We start from the raw sequence: 25,293 nt of genomic DNA, 5'->3' as shown, positions 1-25,293 counted from the left end.
AGTTGAAAATAGATTTAGGAATGTACCGATTTAGTTGTTGTTTTCCTTTTTGCACGCCTTTTTCATTGTACTTAGGTACCTACCTATAGTTTAGTTTTAAGTTATCGATACCTACATGATTAAGTTGTTGGACTGATTGCAGAGGATGGAGAAATCACACAGTAATCTGATCGGTTGGTCACTTAATTGTTGTTTTCATTATCTCAATCTTTTATACTTCTACAGACGTGCCAACTTGAAATTTCAATCTAACTTTCTGTCTTTGTTAAGTTGGGTTCGTAAGAGAGTGCTTAGTACTTAGTAGAAAAAGGTTTAGAAATAAACTATAGATAGGTACGTAGGTACTCAGTTTTGGTTGGTTTAACTTAGAATAAAATTTAACTCTGAAGGAAAAAGTTTCCAAAGGGAAATAGGACTTTTTCTTTAAAAGCGTGGTTTATACTAACATCAAAACATAGGTATTCACAAAAGTTTCAATCATCTAAAATGCTTCGTCATTAGATACTGTCAATGTCAATATCGGATCCGGCCAACAGTAAGTATAGTTTTGGTTCGTTTAACTTAGAATAAAATTTCTCTCTTAAGGAAAAAGTTTGCAAAGGGAAATATTACTTTTTTCTTTACTATAAAAGCGTGGTTTTATATTAACATCAATATTCAATACTTAAGTATTCACAAAAGTTTCAATCATCTAAAATGCTTCGTCACCTGTTAGTCACTACGTCGAGGCCTATATCGGACCCGGCTCATAGTCACGTGCGTGAGTTGGTTGCATAGTCACCCAACTCAACCGTCGACTTTATCAACAAGTTTGAAACGTGAGTTGAACTTGCAGGTTGAGACGTCTGTAGAGTCCCAAAGATTGACGGAATTGAAATTGGCACGTGTGTGGATCCTTTTTTTTTCGGTGTCCCGAGTACGCCGTTAAAAGTATTTCCAAACGTATAAATAATTTACGAAACGAGGACATAAAGTTTGCCGAGCGACCCCCGCATGCAAATCGAGTTGGAGGAAAGAAGTGTCCGCGGCCGTCGCTGTCTCGCTCCTTCGCTCAACTTTGCTGTCCATGGGAGAACGGGAGGTGAGATTGTTTCTACGGGTGTGGAACGGAGATAGAGGATTTTGGTAGTTGCGTTCCGCTAAGTGAATCAGTGCCCGCGTTCGCTATTAAATCAGGGCGCGGGGAGGGGGTGGCGCGTGCTAAAATGCTCTTTACGGGTGGGGTTTTGTTTGGCGAGGGCGGTTTCTGAGCGATTACACGACAGTCGTGATCGCGACGTGTGGCTGGACGGTCGTGTGTGTCGTGATAATGGCCGCGCGGTGACCGCGCTTATCGTAAACAGTTAGGCGGGAAAGTTCCCGCCCACAGCGCGGCAAAATATTTTCAGACGCTAATAAGGTAATTGGATTGAAATGATTTTTCTCCAGTGTAATATTTAAGTTATTGCGTGAAAAAGTTTTCAATGCTGAATAAGTATCTGATCTGAAACCTGAATTCGTGTATCTGCTGAATGCGACCGCAGCCTAGAAAAAATATTCATTGCGTTTTTTGTACGAATGTATTATCAGTAGGTATTCCGTATAACCTAACCTGTAGGTTATACGGAACTTTACTTACGAATTTTCGCTAAAATTTTTCACTAAGATTTCCAATAGAAAATTAGTTTACAATAGAGTCTAAGCATAGAATTTGTAACAAAACAATTACGAAGTGAAACTCGTTTACATAAAAATATAAAAATTATTATTAGGATTAAATTAAATAAATGACCAATGTATGTTTGTTATGTTGTATGTTTTATTTAATTTGTATGATAGAGGAGATCTTTATAACTATACAAAATTTAAAAAGTGCATCATACACTTGCACATAACATATTTCTACGGCATGCTCTACGCCGCCCGCCCTACAAACTCTCTATTTGCAGGAAAAGCGATCAAGTCATGACACTGCTACGAGCATTTCTTACGTTATTTTTTTGCATATTATTTTGGTGTTTAATACCTAATACTTAATGTAGATATATTTTCATTCAATTTTATTTTATTTCACCATACTGATCCTATATACACTTTATCAGGATAACATCCTCACGAGTCATGCTCATGACTTATGCTTACCTACTCTATTTTTGTTCTACTTAAAATAAAAGGAATAATTTAAGTAAAAGGTAAAAGTTGAAGAGCAAGGCGCTGTGTTTTGTCATTTTGTGGAGTTTTATGAATTGTATTTAAATTTTTTTATCACATGTAGGGGAAGTCCGGGAGAGGTGAACCGCTTTTTGCTTAAAGTGTCGTATTTTCTTATAAATGAGGCTTAGTGATTCAATTGTAATTATAAACAGTAGCTTATTTATTTAGGATTACTTATGCATAATTACTTTTTCGAAATTATAATACTGAAATATGTTATATATATATGAATGAAAAATGGGATTTGGGTCAACTCTCCCCACCCCGAGGGACACTTGAACCGGGGTCTGGGGAGAGTTGAACATAGCATTTTAAAGGGAAAAATAAAAACATTTTGTAGCTTAAAATACAGATATACTAAACAAAACATCACAAAATGAAATTAAATTATAAATAAACAAAGCTATTGCTTTTCTTATAAAGAAAAAACTGATGTGAGTCAGACTTGCGGACTCGGAATTTTTTTCCAACATTTTGCACGATAAATCAAAAACTATTATACATAAAAATAAATAAAAATCTGTTTTAGAATGTGCAGGTAAAGCCCTTTCATATGATATCCCACTTGGTATAGTTATCTTATTTTGAAAATTGAAACACATTTTAATTTTTTTTTAATGATGTAACCACAAATTCGCGGTTTTCAGATTTATTCCTGTACTTGTGCTGTACGACCTACCTATAAGGGTTCCGTTTTTCCTTTTGTGGTACGGAACCCTAAAAAAAAGAAAATTTCAACATATTCTTTAACATTCCACAATCAATATAATTATTAAACATTTCGCCAACAAAGTTAAATATATTTATAACGTTTCTTTAATCAAATTTGTTGGTCTTTCTTAACCTTTTCATCAATATCTTGTGTAACTCCTACGCATATCTCATGGACATAATATCTTCGGCATAAACCACATAAACGTATAGTCATAATTTCTTCTGATGTGCAAACAAAACAATACCAACGATCATTCACGTCAGGAATTCTGCAAAATCACTATTACTGGAACTATCAGCGTACGCAACATCTTCACATACGTCTTCACACTCGGTTTCACTATCATCATTAACATTTTTATTTTTTTTAGCCTTTTCCAGTTTTCTTTCTCTGGGCTTTTTGTTTCGAACCTTGTTTAGTTTTAAAAGTTTTCTTTCTAAATTTCTAAATTTATTAAATAAAACTTCATATTTTCGCATACAAACACTGTAGAGGGAGACATGAACCACTGGTCATATCTCCCGCACCCGCCATGGTTCAACTCTCCCGCATATACTACTTTGACATTAAATTTTACTCACAGAAAAAACAATCAATCTTAGCAAAAAAATACTTAGCACATGTCAAACTACAATAATCAGGTAGTACAATAGTAATAACACACAATACGTAACTCTATAAACACGGCCGCAATCTCAAAAATACATAAATTAATAAAATTTACTCCGTCGTAACAAAAACACTTTTCCGAGCCTAATAGCCAAACAAACCGGCCATTGTAAAAAATGGCGGCGTGCTGGTTATTGGCCTCCCACGCTTTTCCAATGACCGTCCTGACGTTTCATTAGCGCGAAATTTAAGCTGAATTTTAAAAGGTGGTTCAACTCTCCCATCTGAGTAAGTCTCCCGGACTTCCCCTACCTACTCGTACCTACACACATTCTTGAATATAACACTTGTCTCTTGTCGTGATATCTAATTATTTGTAGTTATAAAATGCTTCCAGTATTGGATAAACACGGTCCAACCACTTCCGTAACATGGTAAATGCCAATATTTTTTGACGATATACCTTACCTTACCTTAAAACCTACTTGCTTCCTACTTAAGTACTTAATTTAAAATAAAAAGCGACAAATGACCCCACAGACTATTTAGCTAAGAAATTGAAGATTCTAACGATGAGACTACAATACAAATTTATAGTTATTTTACTCTAACCCATGATTTATATCAACAAACTACTTAAGTAGCTGCTATAGGTACCTACTTCCTTTTGGCAAAATAAATATCACCAACTTTTCAAATGATAAACTTGCATTTTCATTGTTTCAGACATATTTTGTTCCTCTCTTAATTTAATCTTCCAATTAGATACATTCTAAGCGTGCTAGGTAAGCGCTCTATCGTCCCTTCATTCAACTTCACCTACTTTTGCATTTTACCAACAAATCTTAGGAATTACCTTCGAGTTCAAAATTTCAATAATTCAAAATTCAAAATATTTTTATTCAAGACAATTAGACTTTTACAAGTAATTTTGAATCGTCAAGAGCCACTGGTTCGGAATGCCTTTCCTCCTAGTTCAAGCTTTTACAGTAACAAATATTATTATGTACCTACCTATCATCATCATCATCGCCGGCCCACTTCTGGGCGCCGGTTTTCTCCCAAATTGAGAAAGGTGTGGAATAGAAAATGTTTCACTTGCCAACTCACTTCTAGCCGCCCCCAGAGTTAAAAGATTAAAACGAGCTGACGTGCTCGATATCTGATGGACGTTGGAGCAATGGCCCTTCCGTTTTAAATCTCAAATTTAGCCCAAATAATCTGCTTATAGTCCCCCGACTGATTGCAGATAATAACAGGAAAAAAAATGTGACTGATATAGACGCAGTGTAAAATACTTAAGTATTTACTTCATGGTACATAGATAATAGGTACGTATAGTTATAAAATACTTCCAGTATTGAACATTGCACGGTCCAATCAGTCCCGTAATAGAATAAAGGCCAATAAAAGGCGAGCAATAAGCTCAATTACGACAGACATATTGATATGCAATCGCAGTTGGCGCCCGACGCAATTACGATGCCTCGGTGTATTGTGTAAAAATCTAAAACCACTTACTTGTTACATGTCTGTTATACTATATCTGACTGGTTGATGTCTATGACTTCATCCGCGTGGATTTAGATTTTAAAAATCCTGTAGGAATTATTTCATTTTCCGGGATAAAAATTAGCCTATGTCACTCTCCAGATCTTTAACTATACCCATCACATCACACTAATATTATAAAGGCGAATGTTTGTATGTGTGTGTTGTGTGTGTGTGTGTGTGTGTGTGTGTGTATGTGTGTGTGTGTGTGTGTGTGTGTGTGTGTGTGTGTGTGTGTGTGTGTGTGTGTGTGTGTGTGTGTGTGTGTGTGTGTGTATGTTTGTTACTCCTTCACGCAATAACCACTGGACGGATTTGGCTGAAATTCAGAATGGAGATAGATAATATCCTGGATTAACACATAGGTTACTTTTTATCCCGGAAAATCAAAGAGTTCCCACGGGATTTCAAAAAACCTAAATTCACGCGGGCGAAGTCGCGGGCATCGGCTAGTACAAAATATCAGGTCAATTCGTTGCTCCGAAACAACGTGATTGAAAGACAAACCAATAAACAAACACACCAACAAACAAACACACTTTCGCATTTATAATATGCATCGGATTCCGATACAAGTTAGCCTTTGACTGTAATCTCATCTGGTGCTAAGTGATGATGCAGTCTAAGATGGAGGCGGGCTTTCAGATTTCCTGTACAAAAACTGTCAAAACCTCAATTTTATACCTCCTATAAAAGTTATTTAATGATTGAAAAATTGAGCCTTAGGGATATAATATATGCTACGTAGGCTCTACGAAGGTGCTACGAATTTTAATCATTTGTTTGTTTCTATAAGTTAAGCATTTAACATTCAAAATAAATTCCATACTTACCTACTAATATTATAAATGCGAAAGTATCTATCAGTCTGTTTCGTGTCTGTTTGTATGTTATTTTTCCATGATCAACGGAAACAACGGATAACTTCTGAGTTTTTAACAAATCAAATATTACAGATTTGAATACTAAAACCTACTTGCATAATCACAATTAAACTGATTTAGTTAAAATTTTGTCATGCCCTCACTTTTTGGTAAGAGCAAAATGCTGTAAGACAAAGGGTGACGGCATTAAAAATGAGGTGTCCTTGTGAAACTGGGCCTTAATTTTTAGGGTTCCGTACCTCAAAAGGAAAAGCGGAACCCTTATAGGATCACTTTGTTGTCTGTCTGTCTGTCTGTCTGTCCGTCGTGTCTGTCCAGAAACCTACAGGGTACTTCCCGTTGACCTAGAATCAAGAAAGGCAGGTAGGTAGGTTTTATAGCACAAGTAAAGGAATAAATCCGAAAACCATGAATTTGTGGTTATATCATTAAATAAAATTAAAATGTGTTTAAATTTCTAAATTAAGGTAACTACGAGTATACTACCAATTGGGGTATCATATTGAAAGGGCTTCATCCTTACATTTTAAAACAGATTTTACTTATTTTTATGCATAATAATTTTTTATTTATCGTGCAAAATATCGGAAAAAATACCCGAGGACGGAACCCTCGGTGCGCGAGTCCAAATCGCACTTGGCCGTTTTTTTTTCTTTGAAGGTTTGTACTTATTTAATCTTGGCTGCCACATTTTACTTATAAAACAAAAAAATTTTCAAAAGAAAAATAAAACCGACTTCAAAAACCACAAACACTAAAAAGTAAAAAATAACTTTTATTTAGCTACACATGTAATGTACCTAGGTATGAAGTCGAGCGAGCATATTAAAACAAAATTAGAAATCCAAGAGTGAAGCTCGCCCGACTTCATACCTAGGTACATTACATGTGTAGCTAAATAAAAGTTATTTTTTACTTTTTAGTGTTTGTGGTTTTTGAAGTCGGTTTTATTTTTCTTTTGAAAATTTTTTTTTCACAATTTTTAGTGGCCCCACTGTACTATAATATGCTATGCCCAGTTAAAACCCTACTGTTTACTAAGCTATTGCACTGATCGCGAGCAATTTGCTCCTATCTATTGAGGAGTTCTGTTCTCCATCTCCGAAGATATTCATCAGATCTTCACCAAATTTATATGGGACCACCTGCACAGTATACCCTTTCAAACAAAAAAAAAAATTTCCAAATCGGTCCAGAGGTCTTTGAGTAATCGGGGAACATACATAAAAAATAAAAAAAAAAAAAAAAAAAAAAAAGATTCCGACGAATTGAGAACCTCCTCCTTTTTTGGAAGTCGGTTAAAAACCTGATTTATTAGTTCGAGAAGAGCTTCCGAAATTTACCCCTAACCGGATCCGACTAAACCCACTAGATGCGGAATTATATGCGAGCTTTGAAACTACCGTGTAGGCATTATTTCGCTTTTGTGAATAGCTAAGTAGTACAAATTGAGTTGTTTGCCTATTGCCGTTGAGAAAGCCACGAGTCTCTGTGTGTAGTTTATTAGAAATTGAATTTGTAGGTGGTGTTAAATAATAATTATTTCTACAGCTTTATGTATATCGTGTTTGTTGTGAATGTTGGTTAAATGTCTAACATCTGAATATTTAAATGGAAAAGGCAGCGCTATCCTACATCAATTTGAATTTAATTGAATTTAGCATGCTGATAACGTAGATACCGCTAAGAAAGGATTTTTGAAAATTCAAACCCCTAAGGGGTTAAATAGAGGTTTGTTTAAGTAGTCCACGCGGACGAAGTTGGGGGCAAGCTAGTCGTAAATCATTCTTTTGAAGTTTTTACCATTTTCTTATTTACCTATTACCTGATTATAGTGTCTCTGTCTATTACCTGAAATAAAAAAAAAAACTTTGTTAAAATTAAGAAGAGTGTTTTGGGAGCGCATTTCATACAAACAATGAAATTTTGTAGACACGTTCTGTCGTTTGAAGATTTCCGTAAAACTCGAAAATTAAAGAAATCTGGCGAGCTACCTACAGAAGTTTCTAGAACATGTTGAGTTTGATTGGTTAATATTCAAATGACAACTAAACCACGTTTATATGGAGTAAGTAGCCTTTAACAATTTTCACTTGTACCAACTATTTTTTCCATTTTGTACCTACTGCTGCTACTAAGTACTTTGGAGTATTTAGTTATAGCGTTTCTTTATTATAAACAATAATATAAAATACCTCATCCATCAATAATAAATGTATCCATTTACGTTTCACAAAAGCATAAATTATGTTATCAGTTTCGACTCAGCTCTAACTCAATATCTCGATACTTGGGAATTAAGTTTGTCTCAAATTCTGTTGCGCGAACTTTGAATCAAACTTAGTTTGATTTGAGGATAATACCTATGTCTGTCGCAGAGGTATTATACGTCTTTTACCTATTCTAAATATTCCTTATTCGATTCCTAATTGTGACAATTAAGATAGATGTTTTTAGGGTTCTGTACCTCAAAAGGAAAAACGGAACCCTTATAGGATCACTTTGTTGTTTGTCTGTCCGTCGTCCGTCCGTCGTGTCTGTCAAGAAAACCTATAGGGTACTTCCCGTTGACCTAGAATCGTGAAATTTGGCAGGTACGTAGGTCTTATAGCACAAGTACCTACTGGAATAATGCCGAGAGGCGTGGTTACCTACATAATAAAAAAAAAAGTGTTTCCATTTTCAAAGTAACATAACTATACCAAGTGGGGTATCATATTATGAAAGGGCTGTATTTGTATATTTTAAAACAGATTTTTATTTATTTTTAAACACAATAGTTTTTGATTTATCGTGCAAAATGCCGGAAAAATTACCCAAGTAAGGAACCCTCGGTGCGCGAGTCTGACTCGCACTTGGCCGGTTTTTAAAACTTAAATATCTAGGTCTATTATGGTCTATCTGGCATTTTCAAGATAACTAACCAGTGTCCGCTTAGGTAGGTACCTATTAGTTACCTATTAGTTATTTTGATAGACACCTATTATTATAGGTATATATTATAGATATTTTTGTTTATTCGAAACCACAAGCATCTGTGCCATCAGCCAACCAACTGACAACACTTTAAATAAACATTCTGATTTTTTTAAATTAGGTATACCTACAGATAAGTACTGTGGCTATACAAAACATCGCATCATTTTATTTTTACAGTCCAAGACTATATTGTATCTATTATTTTATAAAGAAAATATCATAAATGTAGAGATGCATTCAATAAAGAACAATTACGTTGTGCTGCGCTGCGTCCGCATTATAATTGATTGTAATTGACCGAGTACCTACCATCTTCTGAGTATCTCTTGTTAGGACACTATTCATTTCTTGTGTGCTAAGTCACTTTAACTCTACATTTCAAAACTAAACCTAAATAAACTAAGTCTAAATAATTTTAGTATATAAATGCAAAAGTGTGTTTGTCTGTCTGTCTGCTACGTTTTCGTGGTCCATTCACTTAACTGACCTTGACAAAATTTGGTGCAGAGTTACTTAGTTTAAATCCCAGGGATGGACATAGGCTACTTTTGTCGTTCCGGAAAACCAAAGAGCTCTATTAATAAAAAAGTCTATTGAATACCTACTAGATAATGCCCGTGACTTCGTCGGGTTTAGATGTTAAAAATCCAGTGGGAACTCTTTGATTTTCCGGGATAAAAAGTAGCCTTTATGCGTCTTCAGGACGCAAGCTATCTCTATACCACGTCAAAATCGGTTAAACGGATGAATTGAAATGCATTTATTTATTTCTAGTTACACACACAATCTGATTAGGTATGGCTGGTAAGCCGATGGCAGATAGATAGGTATACCTATTGGAAAAAAAAACATGTAGGACTGCATGTGCCACTGATGACATTATGTCAAGTTTACCACCGGTTCGGAAAGCAGTTTCTACTGCGAAGAGGCAAGAATGGCCCGTGAAAAGCTAGCAGACAGACAGACACACAGACAACCATACTTTCGCATTTGCAATATTAGTAAGTATGGATTAAAGAGGCCTAGAAGATAAGATCGGCCTTGCAGAATATAAGAGGAGAGAGACTTTTGTAGACAATAATTCAGCAATTTGATAGATGAAATAGGTGCAATAAGCATTAGCAAGTTGCGAAAACAAATTATTCAGAAAAACTGAACATAAAATAGATCAAAGTAGCAGGCATATCGTCCTATAAACCGATTAAAGGCCACCGAGACCCGTTTACACAAATTGTGACTGACAGCTCTACCCAGGGTTAACACGAGTTTTTTTATTAAATTTTAATCCACTCAGTGTCGATCCGACTTTTTATTCGTTTTGTTTACCTTTTAATGTTATTACTATATCGTGTAATGTTGTTATTTAATTATTTTTGGAAATTTTGACAGCGGATACGAAATGACACGGAAAAATGTGGAATATTTTTGTTCTACACGTTATGATATTGAAAAAGTAGAGAGCATTGTTAGTAGGTAAGCCTCACTCGGCACTCCTGAATTAGCTATCCATAATATTATATAGATAAATATGAAAGAAATGAGGTGCGCCCTGGAAAAGATTATTCTGTTGTACACAATCTCTAAACTAAAAATAAAATAGGTATGCTTCCTGCTGAAAAGCATAGCATTAGATTTGAGGCCTGTCAGTAGTAGGAGCCTAGAGATTAGATATGTATAAGAGTATTTAACTGCCTCGTTGGTCTAGTGGTTAGCATGATCGACTGCAGATGACGAGGTCCTGACTTCTGGGTTCGATTCCCGGGTCGGGCAAAAAATAGGTGGGTATTGTATTTTTCTGTTAAGAAATTCTCAGCACTACCCTTGAGTTAGGAAGTTGGCGGTTTTCGCCCCCGTGCCTCGGAGTCGGAGAGCATGTAAAGCCGTCGGTCCTGTGTCTGATCTCTCTTCGGTCGTGTCTGATTTCCGTCCCATCGGGCTATGAGAAAGGAAATAAAAAGTGCACCTTTGTTTGCGCACATACTTGTGCACTATAATATCTCCCGCGCAGTTGGCTGATCTCTAAGGAGATTGACCGTCGCGCCGTGGCCGAATTCGGTCGGAAGGACATTACCTTTACAAGAGAATTAGTTCCATTATCGGTACCAACTTCTACTTATATTACATTTTTTACCAATCGATCCGATTGTCGCGCCCCGATAGAATCATTCCCCGTTATTAATAGTTAATTTAAACTGTTCAATTGATCTCCATTACACTTTATAAAACTCCGATATTAAATGAACGAGCTGTATAGGCACTGTGATTAAATATTATTGATTGTTTTGTTCCTCTGCAGGCGGGTTGAATCGTAAAATAATTTGTTTCAATTGTATTGAATGAATTTATACGTCATTCGTTTTGTCCTGCATTTGAATTAAGTTTTGTGGTCTAGCATTTAGTTACATTGTATCGGAGCGAGATATAATATGAAAAATGAAAATGAAAAATGAATAAATATTATTAACCAAAAATACTTATACTTGAATATATATTAAATTTTTCTATGTCCGATGGTATCCACACTAGGTAATCCTGTATCGTAGGTACCTAATTCGCATTAACAATATACCTACAGATAGCGTTTACAATAAATATATTAATAACTAGAAGATGCCCGCGGCTTCGCCCGCCTGGATTTCGGTTTTTTAAATCCCGCAGGAACTCTTTGATTTTCCGGGATAAAAAGTAGCCTATGTCCTTCCCCGGGATGTAGCCCATGTCTGTACCAAATTTCATCAAAATCGGTTCAGCGGTTGGGCCGTGAAAACGTAGCAGACAGACAGACAGACAGACAGACACACTTTCGCATTTATAATATTAGTATGGATTGTTACTCTTCAACTTACGTAGCGTACGTACGTACCTAAGTAGGAACCTTAAGGGCCGGGGCACATATTATGGCGGAGCGCAGCGCAGAGCATTTTTCGCAGTCAAAATATTATCGACATTGTCCTCATTGAAATAATATCTAAAATAACTTGTGCATCCGTGTAGATACTCGCGCATCCGCGCAGTCCCGCGCGTGCTCGCGCATTCTCTAGTAGGTACAAATTCGCGTAATGTGTCACGCGATTAGAAAACTTCACGGGCATGCTCTGCGCTGCGCTCCGCCATAATATGTGCGCCGGCCCTAAGAAGTTGACCTACTTAAGGGACATTTCACAATACATGCGATGCAACATCGCATCATAATATTCTACGACGATACGACAACGCATCATGGTAATTTGCGATGCGTTGCCGCAACGCACCATAATCCTCTGACGCCCTTCCCGGTGCAGTGGTAAGCGTTGTGGTCTTATGATTGGGAGGTCCCGGGTTCACTTCCCGGCAGGGTTCGGAATTTCATAATTTCCAAATCACCGGTCTGGTCTGGTGGGAGGTTTCGGCCGTGGCTAGTGACCACCCTACCGGCAAAGCCGTGTATCGCCCATGATGCCGTGTAGAAACCAAATGGGTGTGGGTTTAATAATAAACCCCGACTACGTTAAACAAACTCTATACTTTACTGGTAACTGAAAAGCAAAAAAAAGTTTTGTACTGTGATTTGTAAGTATATGACGGAAAAAATACCCGAGTAGGTACGGAACTCTCGGTGCGCGCGTCTGATTCGCACTTGTCCCGTTTTTATATGAATTAATCATTATTATGAATGTAAAATTATGACGATGAATTAAATTGAAAGCGAGTATGTAGATATAATATGGAAGCCGCCACGTAATTATTCGATTTGATTCCAATTAATCCAATTGATTCGCCGAAGTCGAATTGAAATTAAACGATACAAATGTAATTTCGTTTTAAATTGTGTTTGCGTTCGCCATTGAGATTGAACTCCATATTTGATTCGCAAATAAGGTAAAGGATACCGAAGATTTACTTTCGGGATTTTCAATTTGCGAGTTTGAAATATAATACTTAGGTAGGTAGGTATCTCAGAACACTGTTAATCTCTATGAATGAATGAATGAATAGGTATTGTACACCATAAAAAAAATATTCTGACGAATTGAGAGCCTCCTTCTTTTTTTGAAGTCGGTTAAAAATCAGTCTAGACCCAGAGAACAACACATAATTTAGTTTACTTAAGCAAATATAATTTTGCATTTTGTCCTATGCCTATCCTCATTTAAGTAGGTAAGTATTAATTATGCTTGATTTTGATCATTATTTTATAAGCAAATGCAATTAAGAAGATTTTTTTCTGTGAAAACAGAATCAAGATATAGCAATTACTAATATTTCAAATCAAGGCGGAAAAAATGGAGATATCTCGCTCTCACGTCTGCTCATAAATGGTGGTGACGTCACTTCTATTGTCGTGCATACTTACTTGTTCCGCCAACACCTTCCTCAATCAGATTTAATATAACCTATGTATTTTTGAACGGATTTACAATTTATCGATTAAGTAGATCGATTTCTCAATTTTACTGGGAATTAATTACAAAATTTTTAGCTCTATGCTTTTTAATTACTTACCTACTTATCTTTTAGAATTACAATTACTTAGGTACCACTGAGATCATAATATTATTATTCATTGATTTTAATATATCTTGTTAAATGTCGTGTCGGTATCGTGACGTTGTCGTCTAGTGACAAAACGCTCCATAGATAATTCATCAGTTCTCACACAGAACACGTCGGCATAACACAAAAGTACCTTTGCCATATTTCTCTTAAGTGTTGTACCGGTGTCGATAATCTCGCCTTCAAAGACAATCACTGAATGAAGTGTCTTTAAAATAAAAGGTTTATTAAAACAAAAAAAATCGAATTTCGAATGCGCGTTCTTATTTTGAATTGAGAATAAGACAAAAATCTTTAGATTCTACGATGCTTGTTTAGGTTTTTAATGAAATAAGTGGCTGAATGAACGCGATTTCTATCTTTGCTAATAGGAACGGCGTGAGATCCATTTATAAGTAGGAAGAAAATACTCGAGAGGGATGTTTTGGTTTCAAATTTTTTAATCTCTGTGTGCCTACTACAGAATTCTATTCTAAAATACCTAATACTTACTTAAAGTATTTAACTATTTTTAAAGAAAATCTCCTGGAACCTCTTTGGTTTTTCGCGATATAAAATTACTATCTACCTAAGGACGTCCGTCTCCAGAATTTAAGCTATCTCTATGCTACATTTTATCAATATCGGTTCAGCAACTGAACCGTGAAAGTCACAGAAGCCGTGAAGAGATAGGCAGACACATTTTCGGTTGAACGCATGGACAGTGAATACACAGACAGACAAACATTTTCGCATTTATAATTCATATTACATACCTAGTATGGATTCATCATCAACTCATCGACGACTCAGACAGAGGACGGGTCTCCTCTCAGAATAAGAAGGTTTTAGTCACAGTTTTTAAAACTGTGGTTTGGCCATGGTCTACCACGCTGACCAAGTGCTGATTGCCAGACTTAACACACCTTTAAGAACATTTTGGAGAACTCTCCGCATGTAGGTTTCCTCACGATATTTTCCTTCACCATGGAACCACAAAGTGCAAAAAATAGCGCAAAAAACTTGCGATATATTAGCATACCAGTAACAGCATTAGCGCGATAGCCGACAAAATGCATTACATCCTGTCAAGGTTGGTGCATACGCGGACGCGGGTCGGTGGGTGTACGCGGTAATGGCGATAATATAGATAGGATTAGCGGATCGGCCCCACGCGCGCAGACAGGACGCGCCAGTACACCGAGTGCACACTGTGGAAAATAAAATCACTTGGGACAAAAAATACTTTTTTTTTACTTTATAGCTAGTAGTAGCATAGTTCATAGTTGTTATAGCCGCTTGACTGAAGTTGGACCTGCTGGCATAAGATCTCATCATGATCAACCCATCGCCGGCTCACTGATGAGCACTTGTCTCCTCTCAGAAAAAGAAAGGCTTTGCCATAGTCTACTGGTAAGCGTACCAAGTGCGAATTGGCAGATTTTAAGAACATTGGAGAACTCTCAGGCCTGCAGGTTTTCTTGCGATGTTTTCCTTCGACGCGTTGGTTTTGACGTAGGTAGGTAGGACGTACACGTTATTTCGCGCTTCTACTTATAAATCGAAACCGCATGCATGCGCCCGGCGTGTTCGCTCGAACCAAGCAGTGGGTCAGTTAGTCACGAAATGAACTGATGCCTTTCGTGGCTCACGCGTATAAGTAGGTACCTACAGGTTTATAAGCGCGTCTACACTTGTACGAGATGCGCGAGCTTTTGCGCGCAAAAAATCTGAAACCGCTATGTTTTTGAGTCACGTGACTAAATCAGCCTGCCCTATAATCAATTGGACGCTGCCAGCAAAATTCTGAGTAGGCTATTTGAAAGGAACATTTTATGTTCAAGTTAAAATTACGCACACTCCAGTGTGCTAACGTCACCAACGGCTTCGATGCGCCCGCGCATCGTTTAACCTATTCATTGCTCCATTAATGTCATTTGTATCATAGGCAAAGAGATCACGACTGAAAATACTTGGTAAGTGTATAAAAAAAGCTTAAAGAAAAACAAATCTTAGAGACGTTAGTTTACCAACGTCTTCAGTATTTGTTTTTCACTGTACTGGTTTTTTGACAGTTTTTTGACAGTTTAATACCACTTACTGGTGGTATTAAACTGTCAAAAAATGAGTCTGTTTGATATGTAATGTGACAGGCTAGACCGCTAGACAGTTCCTTTAAAAGGATAATAACAGTCTTTTACAAGTAGACTGTTTAGGACTCTCTTAAAAGAGCCTTAGAAGAGCATAGATTTCCTTCAATACTGATATGTATGAAATATGTAGGTAGTCATGGAACTTATAATGTGTGTCAACTGTCACTGGGTATGTCTAATTTATTAATAAACCAGTCAGTATCGGAATCTCGTTGTTTTCATACATAACACTGGCGACGAAGTGGAAACAATTAGTATTTTGAAGTAAATTCTTTAAAATATAATAATGCCACTCGGTAAAGTGGAAAGTTTTCACGCGGGGACGGAAGATTGGGACGCGTACGTGCGTCGAGTTAAACAATTTATTGTATTGAATAATATCGAAGCTAAACTCCACGTTGCCACGTTAGTCACCTTAGTCGGCGCAGAGTGTTACGCGTTAATGTGTGATTTATGTTCACCTGTGCAACCGGAAGAGAAAACTTTCGACGAGTTGGTGAAGTTGGTGAAAGATCACCTGGAACCCGAGAGATCCGAGATAGCTGAGAGACATATATTTCGGCAAAGAAAGCAACAACAAGGCGAAGGGGTCAAAGGGTACCTACAAAGCTTGAAACATCTCGCTAAGACGTGCAATTTCGGAGCACAACTCGAAGTGAATCTTCGAGATCAGTTCGTCTCGGGACTTTTTAGCGAGGAGATGCGTTCGCGGCTTTTTGCCGAAAAGAATATTGACTATCGGCGCGCGGTGGAGATGGCGTTGGCTCTCGAGGCGGCGGAGCGGCATGCGATGACGGCGTGCGCGACGGCTGCGACGAGCGGGCTCGCATCTGTGACCGGCGCCGGGGACGACGACGGCCTGCATCGGGTAGGCGCGGCGCGAGGCCAGCGCGCACCGGGCGGCGGCGGCCCCAGGGCCGGCAGCAGTGCGGGGGCCCGAGGCCTCTGCGGTCGGTGCGCAAAGGGGCCTCATCCAGAAGGGAGATGCAAATATAGGTTCTACAATTGTGATCTGTGTGGGGACCGAGGTCATTTGAAGGTCAGATGCCCCCAGAAGGGCAAAAGTGAAGTGAGTGTAGTGAGTGGTGGTTCGAGACAGAAACAGAAAGGTCAGATCTATTTTAATAATTCCGATTCTAATAGTGACGACGATAGACATTTTAATAATATTATTAGCGGCGGAGACGGTGGCCCCTATCATGCGATTTTGAATATCGATAACGCGAGTCACAAATTTGAAATAGACACCGGAAGTAAAATTTCAGCCATATCTAAGCAATATTATGATAGGAATTTTTCCAAATTTCCTATACAAAACAAGAATTTAATTCTAAAGTCTTATATCGGTGACGTCATAGAAACGATCGGTTATATTTTAGTCGATGTAACTTGTGGGTCTACATCGGCAAAATTAAAATTGTATATAATTGAAAATGGGGGCCCTCCTCTCATGGGCAGAGTATGGATAAAAGAATTAAAATTAACTGTTATTCAATGTTATAACATGTCCAGTAACGAGTCTATCGCTGTTAATTTAAAAAAGGAGTTTCCCGAAGTGTTCGCGGGAGGCCTGGGCACTTTTAAGTCGCGATTGCGTTTACATTTAAAGGACGACACGCCCGTGTTCGTGAAGGCCCGCCAGCTACCGCTTGCGCTTCGAGAACCGGTGGAGCGCGAGCTCGAACGTTTGCAGCGGGAAGGGGTTATTTACAAAGTTGACAGATCGGACTATGGGACACCCATAGTGCCTGTTGTTAAATCTAACGGTTCGATTCGCATTTGTGGCGATTATAAAATCACCATAAATCCACGTCTTAAAGACTTCCACTACCCGCTGCCACGGATCGAGGATCTGTTCGCCACACTAGGTGGGGGCGAGCAATACACGAAGCTCGATTTATCTAATGCGTTTCAGCAGTGTGTTCTAGAAGAAGACTCACAGCCGATGACGGCAATCACGACTCACATAGGTACTTTTGTTTATAAGCGCGTTCCGTTTGGAATTAAATGTATTCCGGAGAACTTCCAAAAGATTATAAAAGAAACATTGAGTGGATTGCCCTCGACGGCCGTGTTCGCTGATGATATTTGTGTTACGGGTAAAGACAAAGGTACACATTTAAGAAATTTAAGGGCAGTGCTACACCGTTTGAATGAAAATGGTTTAAGAATCAATTGGTCTAAATGTCAATTTTTTAAAGACAGTGTTACATACTTAGGCTATAAAATTGATAAATTCGGTTTGCACACTGATGATAAAAAAATCGAAGCTATAGTCGCTGCACCCCCACCTACGAACGTAACACAGTTAAGAAGCTTTATGGGCCTGGTTAATTTTTACTCAAAGTTTTGTTCGAACATGAGTGATATTTTAAAACCCATGTATACTCTTCTTAAGAAAAATGTCAAGTGGAATTGGGACAAAAAGTGCACGAACGCCTTTCATAAAATTAAAAAGGTACTGAGTAGCTCTCCGGTGCTGGCGCATTACGACGCGAGCCTTCCTCTCATACTAGCGGTGGATAGCAGTCCTTACGGCTTGGGAGCGGTGTTGTTGCAGCGGCACGCGGACGGCGTGGAGCGGCCGGTGAGCTGCGCGTCGCGGACGCTCACGAGCGCGGAGTGCAACTACTCACAAATAGACAAAGAGGCGCTCGCTATTGTGTTCGGGGTGACGAAACACCACCAATATTTATACGGGCGGCATTTTATTCTCCGTAGTGATCACCGCGCTCTCAGTTACATATTTGGGAAAAAACGGGGTATTCCTTTGACCGCGGCGAGCCGTCTACAAAGATACGCGGTTAAATTAGGTGCGTATGATTTTGAAATTGAATTTGTAAGATCTATGGAAAACTGTCAGGCCGACGCACTCTCTCGGCTTCCCCTGCACTCGGCCGATAGTCGAGTCAGGAGTGAGAACGAAAAAGGTAGCTATCTTAATTTCATTCGAGACGATTTTCCGCTTAGTTTTAAAGAAATTAAAACGGAGATCCCGAAGGACCCAATATTGAGTAAAGTGTACGGTTACGTTATGTTCGGTTGGCCGAACAAAGCGATATCAGAATCCGAAAAACCTTATTTTAATAGAAAGGATAATATACATATAGATCAAGGTTGTTTAATTTGGGGTTATAGGATGATAATTCCTAAAATACTGCGAGAGAGAGTTTTGAAAGAAATACACGATGGGCATCCCGGTATCGTCAAAATGAAGCAGATCGCACGTAATTATGTATACTGGGAGGGTTTGGACGCAGACATCGAGCGTGTGTCGGCGCAGTGCGCAGCGTGCGTGTCGCAACGCCCCGCGCCGCCCGCCGCGCCGCTGCACTCGTGGCCCTGGGCCGCGGAGCCATGGTCACGCTTGAACCTCGATTTCCTAGGGCCGTTCAACAACGCGTATTACTTAATTATCATAGATGCCCATACAAAATGGATAGAAGTTGAAAAATTAACATCGATCTCGGCAACCGTCGTTATAAGTCGTTTGAGACAACTGTTCGCTAAATTTGGGCTCCCGAAAATGGTCCAGAGTGACAATGGACCGCCTTATAACTCGGAGGAATTCGGGCAGTATCTTAAACGGAACGGTATTAAGCATACTCGCATAGCTCCATATCACCCGTCCAGCAACGGTGCTGCCGAAAACGCCGTTCGTACTATAAAACGGGTTCTAAAGAAAGCATTAATCGAAAATGTAGACGATATAACGGCGCTCAGTAGATTTCTTTTCACGTATCGCAACACAGAGCACAGCACCACCGGTCGCGAGCCGGCGGTGGCCATGTTCGGGCGGCGCCTGCGCGGGCGCCTCGACCTGCTGCGGCCCGACGCCGCCGAGCGGGTGCGTGCCGCGCAGCAGGCGGCCGAGCGCCGCGCCGCGCCGCCGCACACGCTGCGCGAGGCGCAGCCCGGCGACGCCGTGTGGATACGCGATTACGCTAAGAATAGTGCTAAATGGGCGGAGGGTGAAGTACTAGAACGAAAGAGTCCGGTGACGTATGTGGTTAAAGCTAGGGACGGTCGGGTACAGAAGCGCCACATAGATCAAATACTAACAGACAAACGCAAGTCTCGTCATTCTTTGGCCTTAGTGTCTCCGACGTCGGACGATTCCCCAAACCCAAACGCTCGTGATTTATCGGAGAACGAAAATTCGAAAGACAGTTCGGTTAACGTTGAAGAAGGTTCAATATCCGGTCATGTTGACGATTTAAATAAAGAAGATGCTAATTCGATCGAAGTAGAACAAGAGGGCATGCGCCAGCGTCGGGCAGCTGCATTAGAATGTGTTAAAAAGATAAAACAGTATTAATAAAATGCCTTAAAATTAATTATAATACTAGATAAGTAACTACCTATTTGTTGCGATTGTATTAGATCTTCTTATATTAACTGATTTGTGTGTGTTAGTTCTTATATTGTTTCTAAGTTCTATTTGACTAATGTACCTACCTACCTGTTGAACTATTTAAGAGATTATCTATAATACCTACCTGTCTATTATAGTCTTCTATTAGAGGAGGACAATGATATGTATGAAATATGTAGGTAGTCATGGAACTTATAATGTGTGTCAACTGTCACTGGGTATGTCTAATTTATTAATAAACCAGTCAGTATCGGAATCTCGTTGTTTTCATACATAACAAATACCTTTAATATAGGAGTGAATAGGCATCTTCTAGGCAAGCGCGCTCCAACCTAGACATTGGAATTTATCATTGCTCTGTTTCTTAGGCATGATTGTCGTCAAGCGCAAGCCTAACTCACCATAAAAAAAGACCCTTTTAAATCTTCAAAGTCAGTCTATTATAATAAACTAAGTACATGACAGAACAGAACATGTAAAAATGGTTAACAAAGAAAGTACATTATGTTCTTCAGTAAGAACTTGAAGTCATTATATCGTTCAAGTATTTTTTTTTTTCGATTTTGTGCTGTGATAGTTTTAGCCACTAGCTCCTGTACTATAAACGACGCGTCGCGAATCCGCACGTGGGTCACTAGTAATGTGTGCAATTGAATTTCATTGTCATTTTCCTCTCGCAAACCAAGTTATGTCACTGAGCTCAAAAAGTTTCAATAGATATGTTTTGATCAACGGTTTTATTACAATTATCTACAATCATGTCGTCTATGATTTGGCAGGTTTAATTGAATCAATTTAGAAATCAGCTGATACTGGTATCAGATTTTTACCCAACTGCGGCAAAGCCAAAAGGAAGGATTATGATTTTAGCAGTCTATGTATGTATGTATGTGCGTGTGTATGTTTGTATCCAAGTTCTGTGTGTTCCACCGTAGCACCTAAACTACTGGGCCGATTTCGATAAATTAGGTGTCAATCGATTCGTCGTAAAGGTCTGGGTGACATAGGCTACATTTTATATGAAAAAAATTGACCTAACGGATGTTACATGAAAAAAAGTGGGGGTCTCCTCTTTTTTTCCTATTGTATCGAGTGGGGTGTCAAATGAAAGAGGAGAAAATTCTGAGTTCATAAATATAAATGTACTACAACATTAAAATATACCAAGCGACAGAAAATCAATTTTACTATAGGTAATATTTCAGCGTTTATTAAAACGATCGCGGTCGAGTTTTAGTTTTCAACTTTATCTTGTATGATAAGTAGTTGCTATTTTAGGTTGTAAGTAGGTATTTAATCTCATAACTAAACGTAACAGGTAAATCATTATCATCATGATCAACCGGCCCACTATACTGAGCTCGGATCTTCTCTCAGTATGAGAAGAGTACCTATAGTCCGACACGCTGCTTAATTGCAGATTGGCAGACTTAACACACCTTTGAGAACATTATTTATAGAGAACTCTCAGGCATGCAGGTTTCCTCACGATATTTTCCTTCGACGTTAAAGCAAGTGATACCTATTTAATTTCTTAAAACGAACATAACTTGATAAGATATAGGTGCGCGTGCGCGGGATAGAACCCCAACCTCTCGAATAGGACGTCGATGTCTTAACACTAACCACATTGCACCAAGCATTGCTTTATTATCATCTTTGCCTCGTTACGCTACAGTGAATAAATCTATACGTAAGTACTTCACACATATTTCCTTGGTTCCAACCTCTTGAATAATAGTCCTTAAAAACGCCTAAAACACAAGTGTAAATTAAAAATTTATAACACCCCCGACAAATGAAGGTTACAGTAACTAGAAAAGAGCTGATAACTTTCAAACGGCTGAACCGATTTTCTTGGATTATAGCTAAGAACACTCTCGATCAAGCCACCTTTCAAACAAAAAAAAAAACTAAATCAAAATCGGTTCATTAGTTTAGGAGCTACGATGCCACAGACAGATACACAGATACACACGTCAAACTTATAACACCCCTCTTTTTGGGTCGGGGTTTATAAAACTGCAACCATACTGCAGCTGGACCCTACCTACAGCAATTTCCGGACTCGGTGCGTCAGTGGTGATGTGATAGAGGCTACGACGCACATAAATCAATTAATTTTGATCAGAGAATTGCTTTGGCGCATCTCGAGTGCAATGCACGTCATAGTGTATGCACTTGCAATATATGATTACGATATTAGGTATATTATATCATACGATTCTATTGTTTTAGAAGTTTTTAGATTTAGAACGCCCGTCTTCTAGATTCAGTTTGTGTAAGTATAATTTTTGTCGATGAGTTATTACTTAATAAGATTGTTATTTTACAAAAAAATATGGGTTTAAAAAATAAAAGCGTTGCTTAGGAATTTCATGGATTACTGATTGATTGAATGTAGAAAATGGATGTTAGCAGACACTTTTATCTCAAAAGAATGAATAGGTATAGAAAAACTTACATTAAATTACTTTATTTCTGAGCCAACAATCTAAAAATCTGCTATTTAACCAATTTTGTTGAATTTTAAACGGCATTTTATCAAATAAGTCCTACGATTATTATATAGGTTAAGGTACGATACGATTGATTCAATAGTTGGCAAAAAATCCTGCGATCGCGTTATTTGTAATACTAAGTAAGTAAGTATAAGAAATTATTCATACGTAGAAAAAAGTTAGTTTCTGCCTACTTACATGCATTCTCTCAAATATATCCATCTTTGTTTTAATAAGTTTGGTACTTAAGTAAAAGGACATGATCTTATGGGTGCTTATATGGTTTCTTGCATTCCAGTTTATTATTGAGCTTTATTTCATAATCCATCAGTACTCCAATCACGATTCTGTCAATATTTCTTTACTCTAGGCCGCGCTCCAATTACACATTAGCATAGACAACTAAAAAGTCTTAATGGACCTAATAACAAGGCGCCTTACCAAAGCTTAGCAGTCGTGCGTAGAATCGGCAATGTTCATAGTAAATAGGGTGACCAACTATTTTGTTTTATAGGACATGTCCTGAGATGCTAGACAATAATAGCCTACCTAATTTTCTATCAGCCAGATGGTCATCAAAGAAAATTGTGAATTTACTCATTTTATTTAATAGAGTGCAGGAACTCATTGAATATCGTATCCGTTCGTAGGTATATTGTTGAACCAAATTCGCATCAAAGAATTTTTCGGAACATTATATTCAAAGCGTATAAATTTTTACGTCATTTTAATATCTATTTAAAATATTATTTATTTTATCTAAATAATATATAATACTAGTAAGTTGTAATCTAGTATTTATACATGTCCTGGTTTTCACAGGTAAATAGAACAAAATAGAATAGAATAGATATATTATTTTATTCAAGTAATCTTTTGCAAGTGTTTTAAAATATGGTCACCCTAACACTAGATGATAATAGCGCGATTGTATCGGCTTCTCAATCACAGGTTGTTGGATCTCAGTTAATACACAGTTTGATTGAATATTAAGTTGTTGCGAATTGCGCCTCAGTACCGGCTTTGTAGTTAATGTATAGTTTGTTTTAACTTATCATTCTATTGTCATCGACATGGTAATAAATCCCTTTAGATTTGTAATCGAAGGGACGTAGTACCTATCTATTAGATTACCTATCTATATCTATTACTAGCTGATGCCCACGACTTCATTCTCGTGGATATAGGTTTTTAAAAATCCCGTGGGAACTCATTGACTTTCTGGGATAAAAAGTAGCCTATGTGGTAATGCAGGGTATAATCTATCTCCATTCCTAATTTCAGTCAAATCCGTCCAGATGTTTTTGCGTGAAACAGTAACAAACATCATCCATCCATACATACAAACTTTCGATAATAATATCATACGAAATAGCCGTACTTAGACCACTGCGATTGTTCCTATCTTGTTCCTTCTGTTCCTCTTTTATCGTTCGTGGTAGGTAAGTACCACAGAACAGTGAGAAACTGTGAACGTTGGCATCCTTATGTGTTCGACATCAAATGTACTCGTACGAAACGGTTTTGCTGCGGACTGGCTATAAGCTTTGGAACGCTCTTTTGGCGTCCGTGTTTCCTGCCACGTATCAAGTCAGCTCGCCCAAAACGTTTTTGCTCAACGTTTCTAATACAAACCCCTAAGGTGTGGACTGTGGAGTATATTAGGCATCATTCGTTGTTCTCTATCAATTATTCAATCTATCAAAAATACTATAAGTACCTACTCTGGTGGATGTGCACTTCGACCGCCCGCTCTGCCAGATCCTTTTTTCCACGCACATGCAAACTGTGAAATCATCTCCCATCGGCAGTGCAAGGGGCGGACCAACAAATTCCTGAAAGGTCGTCAACGCATCGGCGCGGGCGGTCCTCTGGTGCTGCAAAATGTTCATGGGTGGTGGTAATCACTTAACACCACGTGACCCATCTGCTCGTTTGCTCGCTATTTTTCATTAAAAAAAATACTTATTCAAGTGAACTGAAATTGAAGTTATTCCGAAACTATACCTACTTACTTCATTTATCCTTTCTTCCAGCTGGCGAGCGGCGGCGGAGGTGGTCGCGGCCTCTTCTGCTACCATTGCCCGCCGAGCCTGCCGCCGCACCAGCACCGGTTGCCCACGCTGGAGTACCCCTTCACTGCGACACACCCCTGTATGTATTCCATCTTATCCACTACTATTATGATCTAAGTTTCTAGCTGGCGAACTACCACTGCGCGCCGAGAGTGCCGCACCTAGCACCGCTTGCCCACGTATTGCTTGTATACAGGTAGGTACAGTGAATAGGTATACAGGTAGGTAGGTAGGTCTCGAGGACCTACCTACCTACCTGTATACCTATTCACTGCAACTTACCCATCCTTGTGAGGCTAGTAGCAGTAGCAGTCCGGCCTCTTCTGCTACTAGTTTTCGCTACCGTCGATCATCATTCATCACTGACGTATTAGCATCGCTTGCCCACACAGAGTAGGTACCCCACTGAAACATATTTCACTCTATGTTATACCACATTTATCTAGACCTGCTGCCACATTTAAAGCTCGCTTGCCCACGCTAGAGTACTCTTTGACTGCAATGTAAGTAGCTACCACCACATTGATCTGTCTATGTGATAAATAGTGGCAACGAACAGTTGCAGCCTGTTTTGTTTGTATTCTCCACCAGCACCGATTCTCCACTCCGGAGTACCCCTACACTGCTATATATATCCCCACGTATCTTTTATCATGACTCATCATTACGATAAAAAATAATTATTATTATTCGTTAATTATTCAAAATTAAACAGTTTATTTCGAATAGTCCAACTATGATTAATA

General features: G+C 38.5%; 1 protein-coding gene across 1 annotated transcript in view; it reads left to right on the top strand.

The window, feature by feature from the left end:
• The first annotated feature begins 993 nt into the window (after positions 1 to 993).
• The window catches only part of LOC123874048 (dorsal root ganglia homeobox protein-like), a 98,523-nt gene continuing 74,223 nt past the window's right edge, over positions 994 to 25,293 (top strand). Inside the window, exons 1-3 of the mRNA XM_045919207.1 lie at positions 994 to 1,081; positions 1,344 to 1,399; positions 24,509 to 24,626. Coding sequence (XP_045775163.1) covers positions 994 to 1,081; positions 1,344 to 1,399; positions 24,509 to 24,626 — 262 coding nt within the window. The remainder of the gene's footprint in view (positions 1,082 to 1,343; positions 1,400 to 24,508; positions 24,627 to 25,293) is intronic.

Source organism: Maniola jurtina, chromosome 17 (genome assembly GCF_905333055.1).
Source record: "Maniola jurtina chromosome 17, ilManJurt1.1, whole genome shotgun sequence".
In the NCBI taxonomy this organism is placed as follows: Eukaryota; Metazoa; Arthropoda; class Insecta; order Lepidoptera; family Nymphalidae; genus Maniola; species Maniola jurtina.
Note: the sequence above shows the minus strand (reverse complement) of the source record. Positions and strands in the feature narration are given on the sequence as shown.